The 14796-nt window shown below is 38.0% G+C and overlaps 1 protein-coding gene across 16 annotated transcripts in view; it reads left to right on the top strand.

Annotated features, from left to right (window-relative positions):
- LYST (lysosomal trafficking regulator) overlaps nt 1–14796 on the top strand; it is a 191536-nt gene that overhangs the window by 41236 nt on the left and 135504 nt on the right. For 14 of the 16 annotated variants that reach the window (XR_016388032.1, XR_016388033.1, XM_089897449.1 and 11 more), the window contains exon 2: nt 2407–2605. The exons of the other annotated variants lie outside the window; for them this stretch is intronic. Coding sequence is in view for 12 of the 14 variants with exons in the window: in XM_089897449.1 (XP_089753575.1) it covers nt 2414–2605 (192 nt within the window). In the remaining 2 variants the exon portion in view is untranslated. The remainder of the gene's footprint in view (nt 1–2406; nt 2606–14796) is intronic. 16 annotated transcript variants of the gene reach the window in all.

Here is a 14796-nt window from a genome sequence, read left to right as displayed (position 1 = left end):
TAACCTAAATGTCTAACAGTGACAGATTGGCTACATAGTGATAGTACATCTAATAATGAAATATATGAACTGTATGTAATATATACATGCAGTGGAATGTATTAAAAAGAGTAAGCATGCAGCTATTAAACAGAGGAAAAGAGAGCTCATGGGAAAAGATTTCTGAAATATCTAAATGAAACAAGCAGGTATAGATCATCTATGTGTAATACCCTCTATATGTAACTGTGTGTATATTTTATACACGTTTTTAAATCAGGAAAAATGTTTCTGCATATATTATAATACTTTTTACTGACATGGCATCTTGTGCTTTTGGGAAGTGGGATTGAAATTATTTCCTCATTAATTGTCTAAAAATTCACATTAATTTTCATTATCTTAATTTCTTGAAGATGGGCCCTAATTATTACCGCAGTTTCTTAGTTTTTCACATTTTTATTGTTCGTAAAGTTGCACTGTGCCTTGCAAATGATGGTGTCTTAGAAACACTGTCAGTGGGCCGCAGTTGTGGAAGAGTTGTTCTTGTGTGCCCATGAGGTGACCTGGGTCATAGCTGTTCACATTGTCAGCGCTTCAGTTGAGTAACATGAATTGTTGTACTATATCTGATGAGTTTTCAATGTTTCCTGGTTATTTTCTGAAATTTTCTACCGACCTCATCTGGTGAGGTTAAGAAAGCCACCAGCATCAAAACTTACAGGAGGATGTCAGCCTCTTTGGAAGAAAATCCCCGGAACAATAGGGTAGCACTCTTAAGAAATGTTGCATGGTGGATGGTCCTGGTGGTCCAGAAGGTGATATTGTATGGAAAATTCTAAGTGATAAGAAAGCATTGTATTATAGTTTAATTGGCAGTGTTCTTTCTTTTGTAGTAGTACACTAAATAATTATGTATCTTAAAATCAATGACAGATTAAGTGAAATAAATTAATAAAGTTGGATAAATACAGACTGAATATAAATCAGGTTACTTGATTTATTGAACAATTTTACTTTACAAAAGCTTATAAAGAAGTAATATTATACATAATAGCGGCTATTGCTGCATTTTGGGATAATGAGCGATGTACCTTTTTTTATACTTTTATTTTCCTAATGTTCAATATTTAAAATAATGGTACTTGTTATATTATAGAGGGGATTGTTATTGTAACAATACCTAGAATTCTGATGGGAATCCAGGAATTAAACCATCAGGCTCTTGAATGAATAGGAACCAAAGTAGTATTAGGAATTTCTTCGGTCTCTCCCTTTCATGTTTCTCTTTCTGCATCCTCTTGGTTAATTTTCACTCAGTTGGCCTCAGCTACCTCATAGTGACCACCACAGGGTCATCTCTCTGTGACTTTCCAGCACAACTATGCCCCTAATTCAAATTCCTATGAGAGAGAAAGAAAACTTGATTGGCCAAGGCCTCTTTGCAGGCTGCACCATACGAGTCACATCTTGCAGCCATCGTATTTGTTGGCTGATCCTGAATCAGGTGTGTGTCAGCTGATTTGGGCCCAGAGATTGGCAGTCCTCTTGGCAGTAGACATAGTCACATGGCCCACTGCCTTCTCAGCAGGGACGATGGAAGGTCTTCCCCCAAAGGGTGAAGGAAGACTGCAATACACATTTCATTTAATTTAAGCTGTCAGGTTACAAGTTTCTCAGGGTAACTGGGTGTCTCAAAATTACTTTTAATCCTAAAATTAAACTATTTTGAAATTCTTTGGGGATTTTGTTCTTCATGCTTTTTCCTCTTCTGAAGATTTATACATGTTTTTCTTTACATTTGTGTTTTGCCTCTCTTTTGTCTGTTTTACTATACTGTTTTCCTTAATCCTGAAATGTCACACTGCCCTTTATTTGATTCAGATGTGTAGCAAGAAATGAAGTGCCATAACTTCAGCTGCTAGAATTCTTGTATTTTTATTCACCTGGTGGTAAATCTTTTCCCCACCCACCCCTCATGTGTTTGAGGACGTGGGTCAGTGATTGTGGCTTCTATCAAGTGAAAAACAGTTTATATTTTTAAAAGATCCATTTATCTTTCAAAACATGTACAGCAAGAATATTTTATAAGTTATGCGTTTACTTTTATTCTGCAGTGAGGCGTTTAAGAGAGGAAGTCAGCATCTACCTTAACTGCCACCACTCCCTAGTGTCTTCTCTCCCCGCGCTTTCACGTACCCGTGCATGGTTCTACTCAGCCATTTCACGCCCAGGACTAATTTCTGCTATGTAGGAATATTTAAGGAGCCCCTGACTAGGTCTATGTCTGAAAAGATTATAAGGTTAGATACCAATGCCCAGTAATTTAAAGTTAGTCTTCAGTTAAAAACAAACAGCAACAAAAACACATAGTTTTAAACATAATTTTTAGTTTTTCTAATCTCTTTTCTATTACTTATTTTATAGCTCGGTCATGAGCACTGACAGTAACTCATTGGCACGTGAATTTCTGACCGATGTCAACCGGCTTTGCAATGCGGTGGTCCAGAGAGTGGGGGCCAGGGAGGAAGAAGAGGAGGAGACACACATGGCAACCCTTGGCCAATACCTCGTCCACGGCCGAGGATTTCTGTTACTTACCAAGCTAAATTCTATTATTGATCAGGTAACATTTTCATATCAAATCATTTTTTTCATCACTAAATTTTAGTTAATTATAGATACGTAATTTCTGGGTTACATAATTTCTGAGAGTCTCTTTGAGATAAAGTTCTATCACATCACTCAGACAAGGAAAAGTAGCCGCATTTGTGAACATATTATTTATTTGGATACTTTTCAAAATGTCTAAAATACCTTACAGTTATATATAGCCTTTCTTCTAAAATGGTTTCATATACACTATGCTTTTTATCCTAATTCCAGTGTGAGATAACTATGATTATTAGTAGAGATAAGATCACGATTCAGAAACATCATGCATTTGCACTTTCAGTAAGTATCAGGTATGTTTTTGAAAAGCTTAGTGTAAATGATATCTAGGGAACTTGCTAATTCTGGGGTGAAAAAAGTAGAGAATCCTTTGTGTAAGCTAATAATTACTAAGTCTTTCATCTTGTACACATCTAGTTTTTCATACACTACTGTGTTTGCTTAAACTATGTTAAGACCATATGGTATTTTGCTGTTTCCTTGTTATAGAATTAACAGAATTTTAAAGCTAGTTGGGACTATGGAGATGTTTTCATCTAACCTCCTTTGGTAGGTGAAAGACTGAGATCTGGAAACATTAAGTAGCTCATACAAGGTTAACTTGAAGCCCAGATGTGATTTATATCTATTTCATTTTAGTAGAAAACAAATACTTATTTTATGAAGGAAAAGTCCACCATCTACTAATTAATGCAGTTAGATAATAATATTTCAATCAACTTGAATTTAAAGGATAATAAGGGCTCTGTAGCACCAATATGATGGACAGCTTTAAACACTTTAAATGTTACTGGCTTTAGATGTAAACTTAACCATTGTAAAATAAAATTTCTTTGCCATGAAAGCATTTTGCTAATAAATACATATATTGGGTAAACATAGATACTAAAATTAAACAGTATCTGTTTTCACTGTAAGCTAAGGAACCTAACAAATATAAATCAGGACGTATTTGTTCACTGTGGTGTCTACCTGTCATGGAATTTTCCAGAATATTTGCAGGTTTATGTATTTTTAAATTTTATTTATTTTTATTGAGGTAGCATTGATTTATAACATTATATAGGTTTATATAATTTTATTCTTTTTTCTGAATGTGGTTTATCAAATGTGACTAAATATAATTTAATTTTTATATATTTGTATGACTCTTTTTGTGTGTGTGTGTGTGTGTGTGTGTGTGTGTGTGTGGTACGCGGGCCTCTCACTGTTGTGGCCTCCTCCGTTGCGGAGCACAGGCTCCGGACGCGCAGGCTCAGCAGCCATGGCTCACGGGCCCAGCCGCTCCACGGCATGTGGGATCTTCCCGGACCGGGGCACGAACCTGTGCCCCCTGCATCAGCAGGCGGACCCTCAACCACTGCGCCACCAGGGAAGCCCTGTATGACTTTTCCATAAATAAATTTTAAAATCAGAAAAAATTATTTGTTAGACCACATATAGTGATGTGAAATTCAAAATTTTGATGACTTACTGTGCATATCATGCTCTGTTCATCTTCTTACCCCACATTAGGACAACTCAGTGCTTTCTCTCTTTTTTTCTTAACATACTATATAAGTAGCATCAGAAATATCAGTTACCCAGGAATAAATCTGATAAATTATGTACAAATTTCTCTATAAAATTCTATAAAAAATTGTTGAGAGAAACTAAAGAAGACCCAAATAAGGGCAGAACTACATAATTTTCATGTATTGGGAAAAATTAATATTGTAAATATATCTGTTTTCTCCAACTTGATCTATAGATTCCAATGCAATCCCAATCAGAATCTCAATGGCTTTTTTTAAATGACAGCTTTATTGAGCTATAGTTCACATATCATAGAATTCACCTATTTCATATGTACAATTTGGTGGTTTTTAATGTAGTCACACATATGTGCAACTGTCACCACAGTCAATTTTAGGACATTTTCATCCTCTCAAATAGAAACCGGTGCCTTTTAGCCATCACTCCCCTATCCCTCCCATCCCCCTTGGCCCTAAGCAAACATTAATCTACTTTCTGTCTTTCTCTTTTAAGTTGTGAAATATCTTTTAATGTACTATTAAATGATTGAACGTGTTCACGTCATAATTGCAGCAACACTTTTTCCTATGGTAATATTTTTTAATGCCCTCTTTCCCCCAGTCACTCACTTTTTGGAATATCTGTAGCAATGGTAGTAGGGACAGTAGAAGTAGAAGTAGAGTGAAAATAGCCATTTTAAAAATGAGACTTCTCGGGCTTCCCTGGTGGCGCAGTGGTTGAGAGTCCGCCTGCCGGTGCAGGGGACACGGGTTCGTGCCCCGGTCCGGAAAGATCCCGCTTGCTGTGGGGTGGCTGGGCCCGTGAGCCATGGCCGCGGAGCCTGCGTGTCCGGAGCCTATGCTCTGCAACTGGAGAGGCCACAACATTGAGAGGCCCGCGTACCGCAAAAAAAAAAAAAAAAAAAAGAGACTTCTCAAGATTTAATTGTTTAAACCAGAAAATGGAGAATGATCTTTTGGCTCTTTAAGGGGAATTTAATTGCATAAGATTTAATCATTTAAAATGGAATCAAAACACTAGATGCTGTACAGGAGGAACTTTAGCTTTTTGTTTTTTAATTGGGGTATAGTTGTTTTACAATGTTGTGTTAGTTTCTGCTGTACAGCAAAGTGAAGTAGAGTTCCCTGTGCTATAGAGCAGGTTCTCATTAGTTATCTATTTTATATATACTAGTATATATATGTCAGTCCCAATCTCCCAGTTCATCCCACCCCCACTTCCCCCCTTGGTGTCCATACGTTTGTTCTCTTACGTCTGTGTCTATTTCTGCCTTGCAAACTGGTTCATCTGTACCATTTTTCTAGATTCCGCATGGAACTTTAACTTTTGTATCTGTGCTTCTCATGAGTTGGAACACTTCTTGGATACTCTAGAGAAGAGGCAGTTTAAGCCCTTGTCCTTCTATGCAATACTTTTGCTTTATTAACAGATATTTAATATACAGAATTAAGCAGACTTTTTACTGATATATAATTTACATATAGTAAATGCACAGATGTTAAGTGTATTGTTGGATAAGTTTTGACAAATATATACACCTCTGTAACCACCACCCAGGTCAATGGTTAGAACATTTCCACCACCCTAGAAAGTTTTGTCATACTCCTTTTCAGTCAGCCACTCTCCTTCCCCCACTGCAAGATAGCCACTGTTCTGACTTTTAACATCTAAGTGTAGTGTTGCTTGTTCTAGTACTTCACGTAAATGTAATCATGCAGTATGTACTCTTGTATCTCGGAGATTCATCCATGTTGATTGAATCAGTAGTTCACTACTTTTTGTTTCTGGTTAGTATTTTGTTGTATGGATATACCATAATTTCTTTAACTATTCACCTGTTGTTTAACCTTTTGGGTTGTTTACATTTGGCTATTTTGAATAAAACTGCTGTGAATATTTTTATAGATGTCTTTGTGTGAATATATTTTCATGTCTCCTGGGTAAATATCTAGGCATATGATTTCTGGGCAAAGGGTAGTTATTTAACTTTATAAGAAATTGCCAAACTGTTTTTCCAAGTGGTTGTACCACTTTTCATTCTCACCAGCAGTGTATGAGAATTCCAGTTGTTTTACATTCTCTCTAATATTTGACACTGCCAGTCTTTTTAGTATCAGCCATTCTAAGTGAATATGAAGTAGTATCTCACTGCAGTTTTAATTTGCATTTCTCTGGCAACTAATGATGTTGAGCATTTTTTATGTGCTTATTGGCCATCTGTATATCTTCTTTTGTGAACGTCTGTTCAAGTTTTGTGCCCATTTTTAAAGTCAGGTTATTTGTTTGTTATCCAGTTGCTGTAATTCTTTAAGTATTCTGGATAAAAATCTTTGTTAAATTGCAAATACTTTCTTTGTGGCTTGCCTTTTCATTTCTTTCTGCATGCAAGATCTTAGTTCCCTGACTAGGAATGGAACCCACGCTCCCTGCAGTGGAAGCACGGTCTTAACCACTGGAGTGCCAGGGAAGTCCCACCTTTTCATTTCTTAACAATGTCTTTCGAAAAGTAAAATTTTTTTCCTGTGTGAATAGTGCTTTTTGTATCTTGTCTAAGAAATCTTGGTCTTGCAAGTCCAAAGCTGCAAAGATATTCTCTGATGTTTTTCCCCCCTAGGGGCTTTTTTGTTATTATTTTTACTTTTAGGTCTGTGATCCATTTTGAATTAATATTGTGTATGGTGTGAGGTAGGAGTTACGGTTCATTTCTGCCCCTTTCTCCTTTATAGTTACCCAGTTGTTCCAGCAACATTTCTTCTTAAAAGTCTGTTCTTTCCCCCACTGAAAAACCTTGCCACCTTGGTTAAAAATCAGTTGACCATATATTTATGGTTTATTTCTAGACTCTCTTTTCTACTCCTTACCTGTCATCTATTCTTTCACTAATACCATACTGTCTTGATTACTATAGCTTTTATAGTAAGTCTAGAAATTACATGGTATAAGTTCTCCAATTTGTACTTCTTTTTCAAGAATGTTTGAAGAACATTCTAGATCCTTTGTATTTCCATATACATTTTAGAATCAACTTATTATTTCTACAGAGTGCCTGCTATGATTTCACTTGTGATGTTCTTGAATCCAGAAATCAATTAGGAGAGAATTGACATCTTATATCTTAACAATCCTGAGTTTCTTAATCCATGAGCATGGTATAAATCTCTGTTTGAGTCTTCTCAAATTTCTCTGCAGTATTTTGCAGTTTTAGTGTAGCGGTCTTATATTTTTGGGGGTAAGTTTATTCTAAATAGTTTATTCTTTTTTATGACATTATAAGTGGCATTTAAAATTTTTATTTTTCTGTTTATTGCTCATAGAAATACAGTTGATTTTTATACATTGACCTTGTGTCTTATGCTTTTGCTAAATTTATCCATCTTAAAGTTTTTCTGTGGTTTCCTTAGGATTTTCTGTGTAAACGATCATGTCATCTGTAAATAATGATAATTTCACTTCTTTTTTTTAAAGGATAATTTCACATCCTGCCTTGTGTCGACCTTAGGGAAAAAGGTTCAGTATCTCACCATTAAATCTGATGTCAAGTCTAGATTTTTCCTAGATGCCTTTTATCACAATGAGGAAGTTCTCTTTTATTTCCAGCTTGTTGAGAGTTTCTATCCTGAATGGATGTTGGATTTTGTCAAATGCCTTTTCTGTGTCTATTCAGACTATCATATTATCTTCCTATTAATGTAGGTGAATTACATTGATGGTTTCTAAATGTTGAAGCAACTTTGCATTCCTGGGATAAACCCCATTTGGTCATAATTTATTATATACAGACATGTTAATCTACTTATTCTTAGGGAAAAAATGCTCTGCCTAAGTAGCAAAAACGTAACCTTTTTAATGGTTAAAGTTAGAGTGGACCTATACTGAGACCTTTACAAGTTTTTTGAAAACTTGTAAACTTGAAAACTGCCCAGCCTAAAAAATAACAATTATCCTTGATTTTTTTTTAACATCTTTATTGGAGTATAGTTGCTTTACAATGGTGTGTTAGTTTCTGCTTTATAACAAAGTGAATCAGTTATGCATATACATATGTTCCCATATCTCTTCCCTCTTGCGTCTCCCTCCCTCCCACACTCCCTATCCCACCCCTCTAGGCGGTCACAAAGCACCGAGCTGATCTCCCTGTGCTATGCAGCTGCTTCCCACTAGCTATCTATTTTACGTTTGGTAGTGTATATATGTCCATGCCACTCTCACTTTGTCCCAGCTTACCCTTCCCCCTCCGCATATCCTCAAGTCCATTCTCTTATGGACTTATCCTTGATTTTTTAATCTTGGTACCAATATCAATTAGATGGGTGGCTTTAGTGACTTAATTGCTCCAAATCTCAGTATCCTCATCAGTAACATAAATACATCTAGTTGGATGACTTAAAAGATCTCTTCCAAAGTAAAAATGATTTGTTTCCATGTAATATTAGATAATAATGGTTTCTAATTTTTTCTGTACCCTAATTATGAACATATATATAGCTTAATTCTAATGTAATCGGTAGAAAATTACATGACTTATTACCAATACAATATACCAAAAAAGAGCTAATATACACAACCATGTGTTATAAATATACTTTAAAAATTTCCAGTATGTATAATTTCCATACCTATTCACATTCTGTGGATGTTCTGTAAAGTTGTTACTTATTTTGCTGAGTAAAGTATGAAGTTTTACTGAAAGAGGCTGTACATTTATGGACAAAATGTAATTTAAAAAATAGCTATTTTATGTGTAAGAGAGTACTTTATTCTTCTTACATTCCTGTAGCATTGTCACTTTAATATATAGCACTACATAAATGGCCTATCATAATAATACATAAAGTAAGTATAATTGGAAAATAATCAGACTTTTAAAACTGTGTCTACACAGTTCATTCACTGGTTCATTCAGCAGACCATTATGTACCTGCTATGTGCTAGCATCTCTGCTAGATGCAGAAATACAAGAGCAGAGACTGTCTTTACCAGGAGCTCATAGCTTTTGAAGGGACGGACAGATACATATTTTTTTAATGGTGACAAAACAGTGTGAAAGTATTTGGGGAGTGTAAAGGAGAGAGTCCTCAGGAAATGCTTCTTAGAGAAATTGACATGTTTAAATAGGGATTGGCAGTGTAAAGGGGGAGGAGGCATTAGACCAAGGGAACTGCAAATGCAAACACACTGAGGGTTGGAGAAAGATCAGCTAGTAGGGTTAGAGCAAAGGCTGCATGTGGGGGGTTGGCTAGTCGGGAGACTGGAAGGCATAGACCATGTGATGGCAAGCCTTGTCTACCATAGTAAGGAGTCTTAATTTTATTCTGAAAATATTGGGGAGGTTTTTAAGTAAGAGAATAGGCAATGAAAAGTATTCTTCAGATTGGACGAGTCAGTCATTGATAATATTATTAGCAAGAATTGCTTCTGTTGGAGAATAATGCAAACGTTAAATTTAGTAAAGGTAATAATAAATAAACTTTAACTTACTACATCTAGTTCCACAGATTCTGTTTACACACATGCCAGGATTTATCTGTGTGTGGTTGGTCTGGCAGGGGTGAGGGGGAGTGTAGGGGATGCTGGCATTCCTACTTCTTGGAGGAGTGGGAGTATGATTGCAGTGGAAATGTTAGCCACTGGACAGCAGTAGATAATCCACTGCATTATCTCCCTTTGCACCCAGGCTACTAGATAGGAGCAATGAGTACATCAGTTGATTGCTGTGTAACAAACCACATTCCAAAAACTTAGTGGCATAAAACAATGACTTATTTGCTCATGATTCTGGGGCAGTTCAGACAGGCTCAGCTGGGATCACAGGCTCTGCTCCTGTGGTGTCGGCGGGGCTTACATCCGAATGTGCGGTTGGTTGGCAGAAGACTGAGGGCTGTCGGATGGGACCGTTGGCCAGGCTGCCTCGTCAGTTCTCACCCACGCGGCCTCTCGTCTTTCAGGAGGCTAGTCTCAGCTTCTTTCCATAGGTGGAAGCATTCTAAGAGGGTGAGGGGGAAGCTGCAGGAAGTCACATAATCTCACTTCTGCCACATTCTGTTGGTCAAAGCAAGTCACAAGGCCGGCGCAGGTTTAAGAGATGGGAACATAGAGTCCAGCACTTGATGGGAGGAAATGACTTGTGGCCACGTTTTATCTACGTAGTCTCCCCTCTGGCCATGATTATTAGCGTCCCTCCCACACCCCCTCCCTACCAGAACTCTCAAAGTAACGCTCCACAGTGGCATAGGCCTGAAGTCCCTGAGCTCACGATGTGCGTCACTCCGGGTGCCCTCGGGGCTTCCAAGTGCAGTGCTTTGGTTGCAGCTCTTCTTGATTGAGAGGCTTGTGAATAAAAAGACAAGTAATCTGCCCCCTGCACACCCTGCACACCATGATGAGATAGGAACAAGTTAACCACACTACATACTTGTATTCAACTAGCAGGTGACAGGAGGCACATAGCAGCCATTAATCCACTGAAATGCAGCCAGGCATGTGTTATCACACACCTTGCCCTGGAAGCAGGAAATATGTTTCTGTTCCTTCGGAGGGGTTCCCTAGTCTCTGGTTCTCCAGGGCTCTTGGCTCCACCCTCTGAGATGTCCTCTCTTTTCCAGAATACATAGCCCATAATTTCAGCTTTCTCATTCTGCCTCCTGCCTGTAAAAAAGTGGGCACCCAGAAGTCTCATCATTTTAATCTGTCTCTGCCCCTTTTAGTCCAAGCTGTTAGTAATTTTTAGTAATACAACTCCTTTAAAAATATTGTGAGTTTCTTCTGAACCTTAGTGGAGTTCAGTCCATGCCCCCAAAGCCACGTCTATAATTGTTTTTGATACAGACCTCTCTCTACCTTGGGCATGTAAGGCTTGTGTGGGACAACGCACTCAAGATTCTTAGTAGTACTTTTGTCTAGCTAACAGGCTCTACTAGGTACCACCTTAAGTTTTCCTGGAGGCTTAACTAAGAGTATTGCAGCCATTTAATAACCTTTTTTTTTTTTTTTTTTTTTTGCGGTACGCGGGCCTCTCACTGCTGTGGCCTCTCCCATTGCGGAGCACAGGCTCCGGACGCGCAGGCTCAGCGGCCATGGCTCATGGGCCCAGCCACTCCGCGGCATGTGGGATCCTCCCGGACCGGGGCACGAACTCGTGTCCCCTGCATCGGCAGGCGGACTCTCTACCACTGCGCCACCAGGGAAGCCCTAATAACCATTTTTGATGGGAGAGAAGGAGGAGAGGGAATGGGGGCTGGTTGGGCGAACTATGGCCTACAGGCCAAATCCTGCTGTCAGTGATCTGTTTGTGAGCAGCACACAAGCTAAGAAGAGTTTTGGTGTTTTTAAAGAGTTGTTAAAAGAAAAAGAATATGCAACACAGACCATATATGACTCACAAAGCCTAAAATATTTACATTCTGGCCCTTTACAAACTCCTGGTCTAATGCAAGAAAAACTATTAGCATGATGTTTGACATCAGTGGGAGAAACAGTACATACAATTATCCTGAGACATCAGAATAACATTTGACAGAGTTCATCTCTTCTTGACAAAAACTCTAAAAATAAATTAATAGAGGGTTTCATATACAAAGAGTAGAAAAACCAAAAAAAATTTATTTTATTGAAGTATAGTTGATTTACAATGTTGTGTTAACTTCTGCTGTACAGCAAAGTGATTCAGTTATACATATATCATTCCTTTTCATATTCTTTTCCATTATGATTTATCATATGATATTGAATATAGTTCCCTGGGCTATACAGTAGGACCTTGTTGTTCATCCATTCTATGCATAATAGTTTGCATCTGCTAACCCCAAACTCCCAATCTATCCCTTCCCCACCCCCTCTCCCCCTTGGCAACCACAAGTCTGTTCTCTATGTCTGTGACTCTGTTTCTGTTTCATAGATAAGTTCATTTATGTCCTATTTTAGATTCCATATGTAAGTGATATCCTGTGGTATTTGTCTTTCCCTTTCTGACTTACTTCACTTAGTATGATCATCTCTAGGTCCATCCATGTTGCTGCAAATGACATTATTTCATTCTTTTTGGCTGAGTAGTATTCCATTGTATATATATGTACGACATCTTCTTTATCCATTCATCTGTCCATAAGCATTTAGGTTGTTTCCATGTCTTGGATGTTGTGAATAGTGCTGCTATGAACATAGGGGTGCATGTATCTTTTTGAATTATAGTTTTATCTGGATATATGCCCAGGAATAGGATTGCTGGATCATATGGCAAATCTATTTTTAGTTTCTTGACAAGCCTCCATACTGTTTTCCATAGTGGATGCACCAATTTACATTCCCACCAACAGTGCAAGAGGGTTCCCTTTTCTCCACACCCTCTCCAGCATTTGTTGTTTGTGGATTTTCTGATGATGGCCATTCTGACTGGTGTGAGGTGATACCTCATTGTAGTTTTGATTTGCATTTCTCTAATGATTAGTGATGTTGAGCATCTTTCATGTGCCTGTGGGACATCTGTATGTCTTCTTTGGAGAAATGTCTGTTTAGGTCTTCTGCCCATTTTTCGATTGGGTTGTTTTTTTGTTGTTGAGTTGTATGAGCTGTTTGTATAGAAAAGCCAAAATTATTTTTAATAAGAAGCTTTGTAATAGAACCAATATAAGAATAACTCTTTATTACTAGTCTGTTTGACATCATGTTTTAAAAACATTCGATAGTGAAGTGGAGTATGAAAGTAATGACAGCTTAATGTGAGAAAGATGGAGAAATAAAAATTTTTTAAATGATGTGTACAGAAAAATCCAAAAGGTCATCTGAAAACTGTTCAGCAAAATTATGGAATATAAGTCAAATATATTGTTTCCTTTAATTAAAGCTGTATAGCTAGGAAATTTTAAAAAGATTCTGTTTACAGTACTATTGAAGAAATGTTCACATATGTGTGTATAGGTATACGTATTTTAGAAATAATTATAAAATTCTGATCTAAGAAATAAAGGACTGAAATAAATAGCACTTGGGACTTCCCTCATGGTCCAGTGGTTAAGACTCTGTGCTTCCTCTGCAGGGGGTGCAGGTTCAGTCCCCGGTTGGGGAACTGAGATCCTGCATGCTGTGCAGCACGGCCAAAATGAATGAATGAATGAATAAATAAATAACACATATTTCTGCTGTGTCTGGAACATTAAATTTAATTAGCATGCCAAAATTTAAAGTAATACCATTAATACCAATTAAAATAACTTCATTCCGTGTTCCTTAGCATGTCATCCTGAGGTCCTTGATCTGGTGCCCACCTGCCTGTGTAGCTTCCTAAACACCTCTGGTTTGGGATCTCAACCTTCCCCCCCAGTAAACTTGCCCTTTCTCTCCCATCCTGCCACCACTACTTCTGGATGGTTAGGATGGGCACTTAATATAAAATCCAGTCAAAACAATAGAATTGTGAAAGGGATGGTGCCTGGCACCTGGTAGGTACTTACAATATGCTTCTTACTACCTGCATGAGAGTGATTTCACTGTTTATTATTGGTATGGGGAATTAAAAAATGTATGACACAGTCATTTTCCCTGCACAGGGGGAAACATAAAAGTGTAAGTATTAAATGAGGAGTAGTATGATTTCTGTAGATTGGACAGTCTAGGAATAGCCAAGGAATGGATCTGTTTGTGTCATGTACTGCCTAATTTGGCATATTGAGCCCTGAGCTAAGTGGGAAGGAGCGAGAGAAGTTCCAGGTGGCGTGTTGCAGAGGCCAGGGGCAGGAATGCCAGCTCACACAGCAGTGGTGATTTGCCAGTGTACTGTGGGGAAACAAGGGCTGAATTATAAGGACAGCGTGTCTATAGCACTTCTTCACACACCCTTGAGGTTTCGCCAAGCTCTGTTAGAAAGTTATTAGTTCATCTGCTAAAGATAAAGACTCAGCTTAGGAGGACTCTGCAGGAATGACCTGCCTGAAATTGGTTTACATTTTTTTTTAAAGACTATGTATCTTTTGCTGGCATCTTAAAAAATGTTGAGATACATACAGAGTACAAGCTATACGTGTGAATGTTATATAGACAGCTTTAGTCTTATTAATTCTGAAGTAAAGCACATAAAAATGGGGGCCCTTTGATATAATTTTTACTTCACATCCAGAATTCAAAGTCATTCATGCAGGTAATGTTTATGGATATCTGACTACGTACAAGGCATCGAGTGGCAGAAAAGGGAGGTGATTGCTAAGGACTAGAGCCTGAGCCCCGCAGTTCATGCTCTGAGAGAGGCCTGGGAAGTATGTTTGGAAAAGTTTCCCATCATATTTAGAGATAAATCCAAACTCCTTCACATGACCCCCAAGGCCACATTGGATCTGGCACTGTCCACCTCGCTGAATTTCCAGGCTTATCTCCTAGCGCCCTCCCCCATGCTATGCTTCAGCCACACTGGACTGCCTGCTATTCTATGGAAAAGTCAAATCCATTCCCAACCCTTTATATACTTCCTATGAGCCCTTTGCTTCCCTGTCTTTGCATGGATTCTTCCTTCTCATCAGTTAAGTAGCTGCTCATCCTGACTAGCCAGTTTAAATGTTCCCCTTTCCATCACTCTGTCATCCCTCTCCTGTTTAATTTTCTCCATTGCACAGCATTCTGTCT

This window comes from Delphinapterus leucas, chromosome 16, assembly GCF_059928025.1.
Source record: "Delphinapterus leucas isolate spDelLeu-1000000601 "Yukka" chromosome 16, BTC_Dleu_Yukka2, whole genome shotgun sequence".
Classification (NCBI taxonomy): domain Eukaryota; kingdom Metazoa; phylum Chordata; class Mammalia; order Artiodactyla; family Monodontidae; genus Delphinapterus; species Delphinapterus leucas.
This window is presented reverse-complemented; position numbering and strand designations above follow the sequence as displayed.